We start from the raw sequence: 17,053 nt of genomic DNA, 5'->3' as shown, positions 1-17,053 counted from the left end.
GGCCCATGGAGCCATATACTGCGGCCCGCGAGGACTTTCCAATCAAAACACATTTCCATGTAGCAATTTTAAAGGGGTTTACACAATGCCACTGCTGGCCACTGCCGGCGGCGCCGTGACCTGAAAAGCCTTACAGTGGTCATTGGCAATGTCAACTACATCCGTGCGCATGCTCTCAACCACCGTCAGTTTAATGAGCTGCTGCAGGAGCTTGATGCAAACTACAGGGATGTCCTGTACTTCTCGGCCGTGAGGTGGCTGAGCAGGGGCCGCACTTTGAAGCGCTTCTTTGAGCTGAAGGACGAACTGGCCATGTTCCTGGGAATGAAGGGCCAGCCAGTCGGTCACTTCTCAGACTCCCAGTGGCTGGATGACCTCGCCTTCCTCGTTGACATCACTGAGAAGCTCAATGCCCTCAACGTCTCCATGCAGGGAAGAGGCAAGCTGGTCCACAACCTCTATGGCTGCATCCAGTCCTTCGAGAACAAGCTGGAGCTGTGGGAGTCACAACTGCGTGCCGGCCCACTTGACCACTTCACTGCTCTGCAGGGTCAGCACGGTGAGGATGAGACCGTTTTGAAGGTGAGAGGTATGCTACAGAGGTGGCCCGTCTGAAGAAGGAGTTCGAGAAACTATTCCAAGACTTCTGCAAGCACAAAGTCAGCTTCGAGATCTTCACCATGCCCTTCTCATTCGATCCCTTGCAAGCCCCAACGGACCTGCAGGAGGAGCTGATTGAGCTGAAGAGTGACATCGACATCACGGCCCAGTTCCTGGAGAAGAAACTCCAGGAGTTCTACAGGGTGCTACCCCGCCAGACCTTCCCCAACCTGATCAAGCATGCCCAGAAGTTGTTTTCCATGTTTGGCAGCATATACTTATGTGAGCAGTTCTTCAGCAAGCTGAAGTACTCCAAGAACAAGAACCGAAACGCCTTGTCCGACATGCACCTGGAAGACACTCTTCGTGTTGCTTCCTCCCATCTGGTGCCTGACATCAACTCGATCCTGGGAGAGCAGAAGCAGTATCAAGTTTCTCATTGACTCTGAAAAAAATGCATCAAGTTTCTCATTGACTCTGAAAATGTTTCTCAGTGTCAAGTTTCTCAATAAAATGCATCAATTTTTTTCTGGCTCCCAACATCCTTGGGAGTAGTGAATGCGACCTGTGGGATCAAAAGGTTGGGGGCCACTGGTCTAAGCTGTAATACAAAAGGAGGTTGAGCTGTAATACAAATGAAACACACACACGTAACCAAATAATATGACACAACTCGATTTGATTTTGGATGAACATCACCACTGAACTTGGGGGAAGTTCTTTGTTATTGTACTCACTCATCTTATCACATGTGATGATGTTTTCTAATGCCCACCTTTTTTTTTGTTTTTTTCTTTTTTTTATCATCAGCTATGACACTGTAAGATGATTAAATAACTACAATAATAAGAATGCTCAACATCACATTAGCTTTATGTTCTGTGCATTGTTTTTAGGTGGTTCCTGTTGCGCTTAACCTCTTGACGGCTCTCAGCAGTGTTCGGTTGTATCTCCCCAAGGATATTCGTCCTTTGGAGGCACGACAAGGCCTACAAAAATCCATTCGGGTACAATGTTACTGTGTGAATAATCGTCATTGTTGCCCATGCCCAATATGTTTTGTCTTTACCCCACACTGTAGGTATTGTGGGTATTTGTCTGCCACTCAGTTTCGTGAGTCATGATTTTTATCAGTTTTAGAAGTCATTATTTTCTATCAGTTTCCTCTAAAGTAGTTTTAATCGAAAAAAAAAAATGAGAAATTCCAAATAAAATAACGAGACGCAGTTTTTAATGTTTCCGCTCTTTGCCATCGTGTTTCACAGCAGTTGGAGTTTTGTTGATATTTTCCCAATTTTCACGATGCAGGAGGTGGAGAGGCGGTTTCCAGATGGGTTGCCCCTCCTCGACCCTGTTGAGGACATGGGGATCAAAGATGAACGCCTTAAGCACTTGGTGCAGAAAGTGGAGGCATTCGAGAGGCGCATGTATGCACATCCGCTACATGGAGACCCAGCACGAAATGAGAAGCTTCAGCTCTGCCAACGAAAGGCTCAGGTATGATCCTTTACAATCTGAAAAATCTCACGGCGGTTAGCATACCTCAATCAACATCCTGTTGATTTCATTCATTGGAAACTTGTTTTCAAATAGGTCCATATTTGATAGCTTATACAGTAGGTTCATGTTTCGCTGAATAGATATGTTTTGTGATCTCTTCAGCATAATGCAAATTCAGCTTAACTTGAGTTGGATATTTTTTTTTAAGCAAAACAAAATTATTTGATGAATTCAAAGAATAAATAGTGGTGAAAAATGATTGTATGTACTATCGGACCCCACTATTTGCGGATTTGCTATTCATGGACCCCGCCTCTTCACGGTTTACAAAATCCGACCTGCTTCGACATTCACTGATTCGCCATTCCCGGCATTTTTCATGAAACAGTTACTGCCAGGAACCTTTCCCCCTTTTACCAATTGAAATAATTTGCAATATCAACATTAGCGGCTTCACCATTCACAGGACACAAATGGCTGGGAACCAATCCTCCTTTTTCCATTGAACCGTGTGTGTGTGTGTGTGTGTGTGTGTGTGTGTGTGTGTGTGTGTGTGTGTGTGTGTGTGTGTGTGTGTGTGTGTGTGTGTGTGTGTGTGTGTGTGTGTGTGTGTGTGTGTGTGTGTGTGTGTGTGTGTGTGTGTGTGTGTGTGTGTGTGGGTGGATATATGTATGTGCATGATATATAGACAAGAGTGGTGGGAGAGGGAAGGACAAAACAGTGGGGAACAGACAGAGACATTAGCAGATCTATGGAAGGAAGAGGGATGGGGCAGGGAACACGGGGTTTACAAGATGGACACTACAGGGACTTTCAGGAAGGAAAGCAAGGAATTTGAAGGAGGTGGGTTTGGGGTGGATTAACATGGGTAGAAAAGATCGAGGTTTTGGATGAGAGACGATAAGAGGTGGTGGTGATGAACGGCTGTTTTGAAGACCTGAAGGGAAGAATTGGATTGAACAGAGTGAGGGAGTTTATGCCAAAGGTGGGAAAAATGAGGAATGAAAGAGTGAAGGTGAGCAGTGATTCGTGATTGTGGTAATTTTACCAGAAGGGGGTTCCTGGCGGACCTTAAGCGCCCTGCAGAAATATGGGGTGGGGGGACATATCGCAGATAGAGCGGGGGGGGGGGGGAGACCGGAGAGGAGATGGTGGAAGACAGAAAGATCACCGACTTGCCTGCGGTGAGAGTGAGAGGCCCAAAGATTCAGCCTCATCACAGGAGATGCCAATGATCCTAAATGCCTTGGTTTCCACAGCATGAAGCCGAGAAAGGCGGGAGCACCAGCCCAGGGGGGAGCAGCACCCCATCATGTTGCGGACGAAAGCTTTGTATGTGGTCAGGAGCTCAGGTGGGCCAAGGAAGGACTTTACACGATGGTGGATTCCCAGTCGGCGACTGACTTTGGTGGCCAGCCTGGAAATGTGGCTTTCCCAGGAAAGATCATGGCAGATAGTGAGACCCAGAAGCTTGAAAGTATGGACTTCTTCCAGAGGATTGTTGAGAAATTATATGGGGGGGGGGAGTTCCAAACGGTCCTTTCGGAGAGACATAGTGACACGGTTCGTACGGGTCCTTAAAACCCATAAAAGTCCAACATTTCTGAGTTATACAATTTAAGAACTTAAATGTCCTTAAATTTCAGGAAAATGTTCAAAATACAATAAAAGTCAATAAAAATCAGATTTTCCTGTTATTTGGTGAAGGGTGTTTCATTTTCCTCGCACTAGTATACTAAACAAGGACAAATGTGTCCACGAGCAGCGTCCGAAAGGTTTTGTCGGCTAAAAAATAAAAATAAAAATAAAAAAAACAACTTCCGATGTTTCGTCACGTGCCTTGATTAAGCCAATAGCGAAACCCGTCATAATGTATTTACGATATATCGTGTATTTCCGAAATAAATAATGTATTTACGAAAATACAATACGATAAATGGAATAATCTTTAAATAGTAACGTGAACTAAAGGCCCAGTCACACCTTGACGTTTTAGCCAGCAATGGCAATGTATTAAAATGTATGTAAAACGCTGGCTTACGTTGAACTTTTGATGTTTTTTTTTTTAAAGATTCGGACGTATTCATAACGACTTGGTCTTATGTATAACGTATTAGTAACGGACACAGAACGTTTCGTTGTGTTATAGATAACTTATACCAACGAATGCTGAACCTGTTGTCGGCGTTCACAACCTATGCCCAACGATAGTCTAACTTATGCATAGTGCGCTGCACGTATCGCCGACGATGACGTGGCGTAGGTTATGAAAAGGCTGCCGCACAACGATTCAAATTATAACCGCCGCAGAAATGGAAGTGTCAACATCGCAGTCACACCTTGGCGATCTTGCCAGCGTATGCCAACCTCTGAAAAACGCTGGCGCACGTCGAATACGGTATGGGTAAGTTTGGTATGTGTGAATAGAACGCTAAAGTACGCTATCATACGTCGTAGTAAGTGGAGTACGTCTTGTAATTTTGAACATGTTGAAAATTTTACGACGTACTTGCCCTATGACACACGCTCCGCATGCGATGGGAATAAGGTGTACGCACGATATGCGATCGTTGACACACATCGACACACGTTACTTGAAAGGTACTCATAAGTCGAAACACGTCAAGGTAATGCTTTGCGTCAGTGTTCCAGGCTCCCATTTTTTTTTTTTCCTTCGGTATGACGGTGTTCAGTGTACAGTGCACAGTGCGGTTATGATTTAAATCGTTGAGCGGCAGCCTATTAATTATATTATATTATAACCGCACTAGAAATTGAAGTGTCAAAATCACCATCATACCGAAGGAAGGAAGAAAAAAAACCAAAAAAAAAAAACCAGGGAGTCTGGAACACTGACGCTAACCATTACCTTGATGTGTTTCGACTTATGAGCACCTTACAAGTAACGTGTGTCTGTGTGTCACCGATCGCGTAACGTGAGTACAACACGTTACTCATAGGTTAGAAATAAGTTTCGGGTACGCTAAACATTACCTCGACGTGTTTCGACTTATGAGTAACTTACAAGTAACGTGTGTCGACGTGTGTCAACGATCGCGTAACGTGGCTACAACTTATGGCCAGCGTTATGCGGAACGTTTGAGTCATACGCTGGCAGAAGTCTTAAAATTTCAAGCATGGAAAATTTGACGACAACCGAAAAGTACAACGTTTAAAGCCAGCGTACAACGACGTATGGCAGTGTTTTTCAGCATGCTCTCAATGTTATCAAAACTTACCCATAACGTATTCGACGTGTACCAGCGTTTTAGACAAATTTTCCAAAAATCGGCATAAGCTGGCTAAAACATTAAGGTGTGACTGGGCCTTTAGTAACGTGAAACAAACTGTTTACCGGTTAAGTGGCATGGTCGCATTTCATTCCCACCCGCCCTCATGCCAGAGCATGTGGCTTTGTTTTTACGTGGCTGCCGAAGTGGTCACGTGTCTGCATTCGGGTCATCTCGGCAAACTTCGGCCGCCATTGTGATCGCCGTCATCATGATAAAAGAGCTTAACAATACGCCTATTATATCCATTATCATCGGCATTTATAGAATTTGTTGATCCAAATTTATATGCACGATACATCAAAGGATGCCTGGACGATGCTATTTCCAAGCTACCTGGCTTGATAAACCGGAATTCAAAGGATGGATGGAGAAAGATCCCGGATGTCGATCTTCTGCTCGTTGTCGTGTGTGCCGCAAATCTTTCTCTGTGAAAAGCTTGGGAGTTTCTGCCATCACCGTCCATGGTAAAGGACAAACCGTCCATGGTAAAGGTGAGTGAAACTGTGTTTGCGTATTCTGATATATGATCAACGATCTTTTGGGCATTGAGTGATTGACCAAATTGTCTCGCAGTATACATGGTATCTGGTATGTATTTGATTACAATGTAAATACATACCTGGTACTTTTCTATTTTTCAGCTATGAGGTCTGTAGGTTCAACTTTGGGTGGAATGGGAGATTATTTTAATACGGGAGCTGCGACAACCTCAAATGCAAATCCAGCACGTACTGCCCCTGCTCCTCAGACTGCTGCCCCTCAGGCTGCTGCTCATCTTGTTTGAGTGCCAGCTTCTTCTAGTCCTGGACATGGTGGAACACAGACTCTAATAGCAGAAGTGTTGTGGGCAATGAAATGTGTCAAGTTGCATCATTCCTTTCGTTCGTGTGAGGGAACTTCTGATTTATTTAAAAGGATGTTTCAAGGGCATCCTGTTGCCGAAACATTTGCCTGCGGTGAAACAAAATGTAGATATCTCTGCCAATTCGGGCTTGCTCATCACTTCTCTTCTCTTCTAAAGAGTCGCATAAATAAAGACAGTGAATATGTTTTGCTGTTCAATGAAAGCATGAACACAAAGACTAAAAATAAACAATTAGACATTCATGTCAGACTTTGGCACCATGACCAAGTCCACACTAGATACCTAACATCACAATTCATTGGTCATGCTGCTGCAACTGATTTATTGGAACACTTCAATGCATCAACTTCTAATCTACGTCGAAGTGGTTTGTTGCAGGTATCTATGGATGGCCCTTCAGTAAATTGGTCTTTTTATGACAAATTGGGGAAAGAAATTAAGGATGAGTGTGATATGGGCCTGATGAATATTGGGAGCTGTGGCCTCCATGTCATTCATGGGGCGTTCCAGACCGGTGCTCGTGAGACTGGTTGGGATCTTGGTGATATTCTCTCCAGTCCATACAACCTGTTTAAAGATACCTCTGCCAGGCGCGATGATTTTACTGATGTAACTGGGTGTAAAGACTTCCCATTGAAATTTTGTAAGCACAGGTGGGTTGACAATGGTCCTGTCTGCAGCAGAGTTATTCTATTGTGGCCTCACCTGAAGTTATTTGTTGAGGCATGTGAAAGCAAGAAGAAGCCGAAACCAACCAGCAACTCTTACAAAACTCTGCATGGTGCAATGAATGATAAGCTATCTGTTGCAAAACTGTCTTTTTTCAGGTCAGTAGCCAGTGCAGTTGAACCATTTTTAGCCTTGTAACAAACAGACAAGCCAATGGGTCCCTTTCTTGTTCATGATATTGAGAGACTTGTCAGAAATTTGTTAGAGAGGTGTGTTAAGCCAGTTGCGTTACAAAATGCTTCTACTGCATATGACTTGTTAAAGCTGGTTCTTGAAAGGGTAGAAAACAAAAAGGTTGAAGTTGGTTTCAAGGCTGAAAGTGAACTGAAGTCCCTCCTGAGAACCAAGGCCATCAGTGAACGTCAGGTGTTTCAGTTCAAAGAAGAATGTAGGCTATTTGTGGGGAAATGTGTCAACAAAATCTTTGAAAGGTCTCCTCTTAAGTATAGTTTAGCCAGAAATATGGCTTCTCTGGATCCCAGGTTGATGGTGACTGATCAAGAACACTCAAAGTCCAAATTCAAATGCCTGTTGGAAAATTTGGTGACTGAACAGAGTTGATGGTGATAATGTAGATATGTTGGTTGCGAGTTACAAAGAATTACTGCAGGATGTAGCAGGGTGTGAACTGAAGTCTAGGTTCAAGGACTTCAAGGTTGAAGATGACAGGGTAGATGTGTTACTCTATGAATGTGTGGGAGAAAACAAGAAGTTTGAGAAGTTGTGGGGCTAGTTCGTAAAGTGTTGCTAGTTTCCCATGGTCAGGCGTCTGTTGAGAGGGGTTTTTCCCTCAACAGACAGATAGAGAAGGACAACCTGGGTGAAGGCATGCTTGTGCCACTGAGGCAGATCATTGATTATTTTTACTGGTAGGTGGAATGCTCAAAGTTGAAATCACAAAGGAACTGCCATCCTCAGCCTCCAGTTCTCGACATAAATACCATCAATATCTTGAAGAAGAGAAAAGAAAGAAAGGGCAAGAAGCCATCCAAAGAAAACGAAAAATGGTTGAAGATGAAGTGGATGGTTTGAAAAAGAGAAAGAAGGTGTTGGAAACTGACATAGAAGGTCTGACCACAATGTCAGAAAAATATGCAGACGAGGCTGAGGCAAAAGGTGGCAAAACTAGTCACAGTCTTCTGGTAAAATCAAATGCTCTCAGGCACTCTGCCAAGCAAAAACGGGGGAAACTCAAAGTTCTAGAAAGAGAAATTGAGGAGAAGGCTAAATCCTTGCCTTGCCTAATATCCTAATTGGATATTACAATGACATGGAGCTTACAAAATGTACTGTTCTGTAGTGCAGAAGCAGTCAGGAGCTGCTGCAACTTTGCAGGTGGCAGCACCTACAATAACATTTTAACATAACAACACATTAACATTGAGAGTGCTTCCATCTGGAAACTTGTGACTGCTCCTGGCTGATTCTACAGTAACTGTGAAGTGAATTTGCCAATTGGCTGTGTGGCGCGTTGTGCCTTGTTGACTGAATAAGCTCCTGCTGTGTTCTGTATGTTCATTATTAAAATAGATTTTTTTTTGTAAACTTCTTATCTTTGTTAATTTCTCGGTGACTCACCTCAATTTACCCCTGGAATTTGTAGGATGTGGTCTTTAAAAAGGGGTTATTTTAGCCCTTAAAAGTCCTTAAAAGTCCTTGAAAAAGACATCTAAAAATAAGTGGGAACCCTGAGTGAGAATGTGATATTTGTCAGGATTGAAAGACATGTTCCACGTGTTGGACCAGTTTGTTATTTTATCTATATCTGCAGAGAGTGAAGAAGCTCCTGCTTGCCATTGTGAGGAATGGCAGATTGTACGGTAGAGGGTGGAGTCATCAGCAAAGAGATAAAGAGGATTTTCCAGAGTCAGAGAGGTTTTGGGTCAATGTTTGAGGAAGCAAAGACTTTATGTGGGCAGTGGCATATGGGTTGATGTCGTGACATTGAATTATGTTGAGTTAGTATTATTCTTATTTATTCATGTCATGACTTGGTTTTTTTTGGATTGAATATGTGCTTTTGGTATGTCTCCCCCCAGCAGGAACGGTTTGTGTTCATGCTTGCTTGGGTGTCCACAGCCGTCTAATCACAAAGTGTCTCATCATTATTTTGATGTCACCTACTTGTGCAGGCTGTGCAGACAAACTATCATGTTGTGGAGTATCACATCAATAAATTATTTGGCTGACATTTAATTTTGCATTCATGATATTTAGCAAGTGCTTACTTGTTTCCTTTTTAACTTTCTTCTCCCTTTCTTATTCTAATTGGTTGCTGCTTTTGCTGCAGCTCGTACTGAATGTGAAGACTTTGCGGAAGCAGCTGCGTCATGCGTTCACCATACTTCAGATGGATGAGCTCAAGTGCCGCAAGCGCGTTCTCCGGCGCCTCGGTTATGCCACGTCCAGTGACGTCATTGAACTAAAGGGTCGTGTCGCTTGTGAAATCAGCAGGTACTATCTGCAATTTGAAATCTGCAGAACACAAAAATTGTGAATTACTTTCGTTATAGCCTTTTGTATTTCTTCATGAGATGTACGAGCAACAAATTTATGATCCACAGTTATTATGTGCGAGCTATGTTTTGTTTATCGCATTCTGCAGCATTTTCCCATCATCATGAATTGTCGTCTTTTGAAAAAAATTAGTTATTTATTTATTTATTTGTTTTAACCGGGATCCTCTGCTATGAGCACCAATATGAATTTTGCAAGCATGCATGATTGCCCTACCCTGCACAGCCATCATGCAGCTCTGCATCATTGCTCAGGGGTGTGCGGGAAGGGTGCTCGACTGTGTGAGGTGTTGAGGAAGGATTTATAATGAACTCAATTGTCTCACAAGTGTCTGATTTCATTTATATTATTTATATATTGTCATGCGAACACCTGGCCCACTCGACAGCACTGCTGCACGAGAGACAAATGTCCACGTCGGCAGGTATGACTCCCATGAATGGCCAGCTTGATGCCAGTTTTGAGGTGATAAAGTTGGAGGACCCTCAGCCCCGAGCGTATGGGGCCACATGTCTCTACTGTCGTGACACCTAGTACGTCATGCTCATTGAAGCGAGGGATAATTCTAATTTACCCTTAACTAGTTTGATGATCTCTAAGGATGCCCAATTATCCCGAAACAAGAGAAGCATGGGTCGGCAGAGGATGGAGCAGGCACACACGATATAACAAAATATATGGATTTATTGAATGAAAAGGGCACGATTGGTCTTCCTACAAAAGTAGTGGTAGCAGATTTTTTTTGATGTGCCATACTCTTTACAGAGCATTGGTTCTGCCAAAGTAGTTTCTTGGCAAGGATTATACTGGGTGGTTTGCCATTGTTTTCACAGCGTTATTTTGTCCATGCTCTATCCTTTTAAATGCTGAGCCTCAAGCAAGGAAGCAGCATGCACCTCCCCTTATTTTTTAAGCCTCTCCCTGGAGCATATGGGTTTGTTCTACAATTGGCACCCCTAAATATTTAATAGTACCTCAGAGTTTCTTCGATCCCTCTGAGCACTAAACTACCACTTAGAAAATAAAACAAACAGCTTTTTTGTCCTCATCCACTCTCAACTTTCCAATTTTCCAAACTCTATCTCGGAGCCGGATGGGACTTTCGGAATTAAATTTCGCATCAATAATGTAAATATACGACCGGGCGTAGTGGCGTGCGCCTGTAATCCGGCTACTCGGAGGCTTCGGTTGGAGGATCGCTTGAGGACGGGAGCTCTGCGTTGGGCCGTGCTATGAGAGGGTGTAGGGCAGCCCGGAATCATGGCGAAACCCAATCCTTATCCCTGTATCGTAAGAGGTGACCAGGGTTGCGTCAGGAAGGGCATCCAGCGTAAAACCTATGCCAAATCGGTATGCGGATCATAACGGATGATCCGCTGTGGCGGCCCCGAACGGGAGCAGCCGAAAGACGAACAACAACAACATCAATAATGTGAATATACAGTCGGCTGGTTTGACATAATTTTCTTTGTCCTTGACCTAATTTTGTATTTACCCAAAATATTTTATTTAGACAAGGACTAATACTCGACTCAGGTTTGTCGTCCTATCAGAACGAAATTTCCATCTCTAGATAACTTGAATCATTTTCCTCTGATTTTCATGATGTTGAATTTTATGGATAGATTGCAGATGGGGACACATTTTCTTAATTTTACTCTATCCCTAAATGTTGAAGGTCAAGGTGATATGGTGGTCTAAAATATCGATTGCCATCATTGGTTCACGGGCCAAGTGTGAGTTGAAAGTAATTCCCAAGGGTAAGCCTCCCGCGGTCAGGGATGACTTACCCTTGGCAATCAGTTTGTTATCGCAGTTATGGAGTTTATATTGTTGTGTGCACCGCTCCTTCCCAATTCCATATCCAGGCGATGCATGACGTTATCGCCGGGCACTGAAGGAAGGGAGTACTCAGTTTTTTTTCTCTGTTTGTTTTCTTGTTTGTTTGTTTTCTTGTTTGTTTGTTTTCTTGTTTGTTTGTTTGTCCGGGCGATATCTCAACCATCCTTTGAGCTAGGAAGCTGAAATTTCGAGTCAAAAGTGAAGATGTGGTTTGGCGAAAATGATATATTTTTATTTTTGTCATTAATCAATTATTTGATTAGTAACTTAATTATTATCGAGTTATTAATTACTTATTTATTTTCTTTCTCATCTGTGCAATATCTCGAGCTCCTTTTGAGCTAGGAAGGTGATATTTGGACACGACAGTGAACAAGTGATTTGGCTATATTTTTAATTTATTGATCATCAATTAATCGATGAATTATTCATTTTTCGATGAATTAATTTTCAAAACCTTACAGATTCGGATGAAACGGTGGTTTTGGTGTGCCATTAGGCAATTGATTGAGAAATCGATTATTTTGCAATTAATATTTCTTTTAATTATGCAATTAATCAATGAATCGATCAATTATTGTGCACCGCTCCCTCCCAAATCCGTCTCCATGTGCTGCCCGGCGGCATCGCCAGACACTGAAGGCATCCCGGCAATGCTGCATGCTGGAGGGTTTGTTTTTTATTTATTTGGTATGGGGGTGGTATACTTTGTACCTCCAACTTGTTTGTTTTTTGGGGGGGGGGGGTTTTAACACGTAGTCGAGGCTCATGCATGAAAGAGCTAGTACTAGTGCACTGAATGAATCAGGACAAATGAACAGTAAAGAGAGGGGGGAAGCACCAACAGCAGATTTGAAGGCCAAGATGGAGGCAGACTTGGACAAGCACCCAGGAGACTGCTTTAGTAGCACCAATGCTCTGTACAGAGTATGGTCCCCATGGATGGATGGATGGATGGGTTGACAACCTGTCATCCTTCCGAGATCAGAAAAATGAGTACCTGCTTGCTGGGATGATTGAGCCATTCGAGTATCCTGTGTCGGCGTGGTGACCCATCCAGCATTGTGCCCAATAGCCCAGGAGACTGCTGTGGCAGCACTGACACTCTGTACAGAGTATGGTCCCAATGGATGGATGGATGGGTGTGGGGAGAAATGGGAAAGTGATAGGCCCAGAGACACAGCCTCAGCATGGGAGATTCCAATGATCTTGAAGGCCTTGGTTTCCACAGCATCAAGCTGAGCAAGATGTGAGACAGGGGATCCAACTCAGAGGAAAGAGCAGCACTCCATCAAGCTGTGGATGAAAGCCTTGTCTGGATAGGAGTTCAGGTGTGCCAAGAAAGGACTTTGTGCAATGGAGGATCCCTGTTGGCAGCTGGCTTTGGAGGCCAACTTCGAAATGTGGATTGCCCAAGAGAGGTCATGTCTGATGGTGAGACCCAAGAGTTTGAATCGCTGAACTTCCTCAAGAAGATTGTTAAGAAAGTAGGTGTTGTTGGGGGGGGGGGGTGAGTGTGGTGGGGGGAGAGGTGGTTGCCAGATCGTGAGATGGGCAGCAAGAGTGTGATATTTGTTGGCTTTGAAAGACATATTCCAAGTATTTGACCAGCTTGTGATTTTGTCAAGGTCTGAAGAGAGGGAGGAGGCTGCAGCCTGCCTATGTGAAGGATGAGGGAGGTCATGACAGAGGGTGAAGTAATCAGCAAATACGTAAAGGGGAATTTCTAATCAGAGAGATCATTTCTGAAGATCAGGAAGAGGACTGGGCCCAGAACATTGCTTTGGGACACTCCAGCCTTGACAAGGAGAGGTGATTAGGAGATCCCATTAAGAGCCACACATTGGATGCGAGAGTGAATACATCAGTAACCAAAACGCAGATTTGGCCGTTGATGCCATCGGTATAAAGTTTGGAGAGTAAGGCAGGATGCCAGACTGTATGGAAAGTTCGTGATATGTCCAGAGAGACTGCCCTCATCTCATGTCTGACATTTAGTGTCTCCATCCATTGTTTGGATTGTTGAACCATCATGTCCAAGGTGGAGTGACCTGGTCTGAAACCAAATTGGTGATCTGAGATGAGATTGTTTGAGAGAAGGAATGATTTAATGTCAACTACAAAGGTGGATTCCACGACCTTGCTGATGATTGGAAGTAAGCTAATTGGACTGTAGTTGATGGGATTGGTTTTTGTAGCTATGTTATGTAATGCATTGCTGTTAGATGATTTCCAAGCAGATGGCAGATGACCTATGGTAAATGACAGGGTGAGAAGTGCAGAGAGAGGAAGTGCAAGAGCAGCACAGCAAGTTTTAGGACCTGTGAGTTCATGCCGTCTGGTACAGTTACAGAGTAAGAGTTGAGGTTTGCCAGAAACTTTTCCTCCTTCTCGGGTGCAAAAGACAGAATTCAGGAGCAGTTGAGTACAACTGGGAAAGGTGGGTACAAAGAGAGAGAGGGTTCGGAACACAAAATTTTGAAGCAAACACAGAATTGAGGCATTCAGCCTTCTCATGTGCAGAGTCTGCTGTGGTGCCATTTGAAGTGAGGGAAGAGATGGAAGGGGGGCATTCACCAGAGACAGATTTGGCAAGGTGCCACCAGGTTTTGGAGGAGGGAGACGAGATTGAAAGTTCATTCTTGAGACAGAGACTTGAGACAAAAGGACAGATGTTTTCTGGCTCTCCTGAGGGTAAGCACACTTCGTATGGGCTTTCTGGAATGATCTGAGGTTGCCTTTGGTTGGATTCGCCTTCTGGGGGGGGGGGGCGCAAGTTGTTTTAATGCAACTGCGTCAACACAGGATTCAGAGTACCAAGGGCGGGATGATGGGTAAGATAACCGAAGATGATATGGGATTAATCTGTGCATGAGAGACAGAGAGTTTCTGTGGAAGAATTCCCAGGCTGAATGAATATTAGGGGTTGTAGATATATGAGACCAGTCCTGAAGTCTGATGGCTGCTTGAAAGTCCCTACCAGTTTACCTGAGGGAACTGCCAGATTTTCTGGTGCTGAGGCTGTTCTTTGAGAATGAGCAGAGATGTTGACCTCCACTCGTACATGATCTGAATATAGTTGTTTATGTATTATTGCCATCCCCCTTTTTGGTTCACGAGTGCCAGCCAGAGTGACCACTACATTCGTTATGTCTGTGTGTCTGTCTGTCCAGAGCGTGACTCCGTGGACTTTGATCCGATCTTGATGAAACTTGGTTATGTGTTCGATATCAATGTCTAGTTGTGTTTTCCTGGATGAGGGCATGCTACGCCCATTGTGGGCGGAGCCACGCCCCCAAAATAGCCATTTTTAGGGGGTAGTCAGATTAAAAATCTATCTCTCCTCGGGAATTGATTGAATGGAATGGGTTCTTCGGTATTTGAATAGCAAAATGAATTATGTAAAACTTGTCGTTGTCCGATTTTTAGGTCATCTCTACCGAGATGACCGAATAAAGCCGGACCAAACGTCTGTCCGTACATCCGTCAACAATTTTTTTTTTCCGATCTTGATGAAACTTAGTATGTGGGTAAAGGTCAATGAGTGTTGCACAACGATATAACTTTTGTCCGGGTTCAAGGTCAGGGACGAGGTCACGGTCACGTAAGTTATAAAAATCGCCATTTTCAAAACCTATCTTGTCTGCCATTCTACAAGATATTCGGCAACTGTTCATTGCTTATGATAGTAAAAAATATTATCTTGTATCTAACCGGACAGATTTTTGAATTTCCTTTCTGTTTGGTCGTCACGTGATCTGGAAGATGGCCAAAAATGTCAATGCGATTCGCAAAGAAAGAAGGAAGGAGAAATGAAATATAAATATGAAACACATTTTTAGCCTTTTATATTTATACATTTTCCACCGAAGGTGCAAAAGTTTCAAAACCCGAAATGTAAACGTCGGCATTTATTTTCAAAATATTATTTCGTGCGCGCACGCCAAAATGCCGGGTCATCTTTAACCAAACTGCGTAGTAGAACTGTGCAGTAGTCCGGTCATGGCGTCTGAGCAGTGGCCAGCGTGGTTCAGATTGACTGTGGTTGCTGGGGCGAAGGTGATTGTTAAGAAGTATGTCGGCGGTATAAATTCGAGTGACTGTATTGGTGATTTAATCACGCCACATCTTGACAACGAATATTCTGGCCGAACGATTGCATCAATTCAGTGCATCAGCAGGGATGATTCGCAGGCTCCTTTCGATCGTGCCGATATCTAACATAATCACCGGCGGACATAGGGCTGCAGGCTGTGGGGCAAGGCCACGGATCCCGGATGAGGGGATAAGTGATAAATTATGCTACATGCTTCGGGCTTTCTGATTAATATATCAATGAGTACATTCCATAATTAATGAATTAATAATTAATGAATCTGGCATACAAAATGTTTTTTTCAGACCTGACATGTTACTTTGTGCAGTGTCACGAAACTTCTGTGGAATTAATAATTAATGCATTCGCTCACTCTAACGATTTTTCAAACCTCAATATCTCTATAAATACTTGACTAATTTTCATTCTGAAAGTTGCATTATAATCAGTGAAGAATAATATACAGGATTATCATAATCTCCGAGAGCTAAGCCGATTTTTTTTTATTTTTTTTTTTTCGTTTTTTTTCTACAACCGGAAGTGAAATGTCCCCAGAGAGTGGACGGACCGGAAAACCATGTATTGCACTTACTGGTGATTCTGTTGTGTTAATCCGGGTACTAAATGAACGATACATATTTATTAATTATGTCATTAGTAGTATTATCCTGGTGTATCTCTGAACTATTTCAATCTAAACGGTTAGTTTTGGACTGTTTTGCGATTACCTGAACTGAACATTGAGAACTTGTAGTATTATAGAGATGACCGTCACCCCCACACGGCGGTAATTTTTCATTTTCGTCACAAGGTCAAAAACTTAGAAAATTGCGAATTTTGACATAATCATATGACCGCCCAAACTTTGAGAGCTTGGATGACAATATTTTTTATGTATAATCTTGAGGTCATTCCCCACCTAAAGTCTTGAAACCATTTTTCTCTATCTCGAACACCTTGCCCGTGGCGCCCCCTTCACGTTTGTTTTTACGCTGATATCATCAAAGTATGGATTATCCGAGGAGTGCGAAATATTTTCGACATTTTGCAGCTAATAACCCGTCACCCATACCACATCATGTTGATCATTTTTATAACTTGGTCAAAAATTATCACATTGTCTCATCCTTCACTTCTGAAACAATCTACATCGTCAAATACTGCTCGTGAACAACCATTGTCATCTTCAGACTTGTTTTGTATCTTAACGACATTCACAAATCTCCTGAATTGCTTTCTTTTCTCTTATATGCCAACGACACATGTTTTTTTACTGACAAAAATTTTGATTCTTCAGTTAATGTTGTAAATGAGAATCTCTTGAAAGTATGTGATTGGTTTAAAGCTAATAGGTTGTCTAATGTCTATTAACTCAAACAAATATTATATTGTCTTTCGTAAAAAAAATTAATGTACTGATTTGACAACTGCTAATGTCCATATTTATTCCCATTCAATTTTAAGAGTTGAAGAGACCAAGTTTCTCAGGGTATACAGTACATTTTCCGAAACATAGAACCCTTGCTTTTCAACATATTTGTTTATCTGGTCCAAAGCTATGGAATCCATCCATCCATTGGGACCACACTCTGTGCAGAGCATTGGTGCTGC

At 42.9% G+C, this 17,053-nt stretch overlaps 1 protein-coding gene across 2 annotated transcripts in view; it reads left to right on the top strand.

Annotated features, from left to right (window-relative positions):
- Positions 1–17,053, top strand: part of MTREX (Mtr4 exosome RNA helicase) — a 208,527-nt gene that overhangs the window by 97,900 nt on the left and 93,574 nt on the right. For both annotated transcript variants that reach the window (XM_085860894.1, XM_085860891.1), the window contains exons 20-22: positions 1,497–1,607; positions 1,909–2,097; positions 9,278–9,441. In XM_085860894.1, the coding sequence (XP_085717020.1) occupies positions 1,497–1,607; positions 1,909–2,097; positions 9,278–9,441 (464 nt within the window). The remainder of the gene's footprint in view (positions 1–1,496; positions 1,608–1,908; positions 2,098–9,277; positions 9,442–17,053) is intronic.

This window comes from Eptatretus burgeri, chromosome 2, assembly GCF_056783735.1.
Source record: "Eptatretus burgeri isolate ZD-2024b chromosome 2, Ebu_testis_v1, whole genome shotgun sequence".
Taxonomy (NCBI): domain Eukaryota; kingdom Metazoa; phylum Chordata; class Myxini; order Myxiniformes; family Myxinidae; genus Eptatretus; species Eptatretus burgeri.
This window is presented reverse-complemented; position numbering and strand designations above follow the sequence as displayed.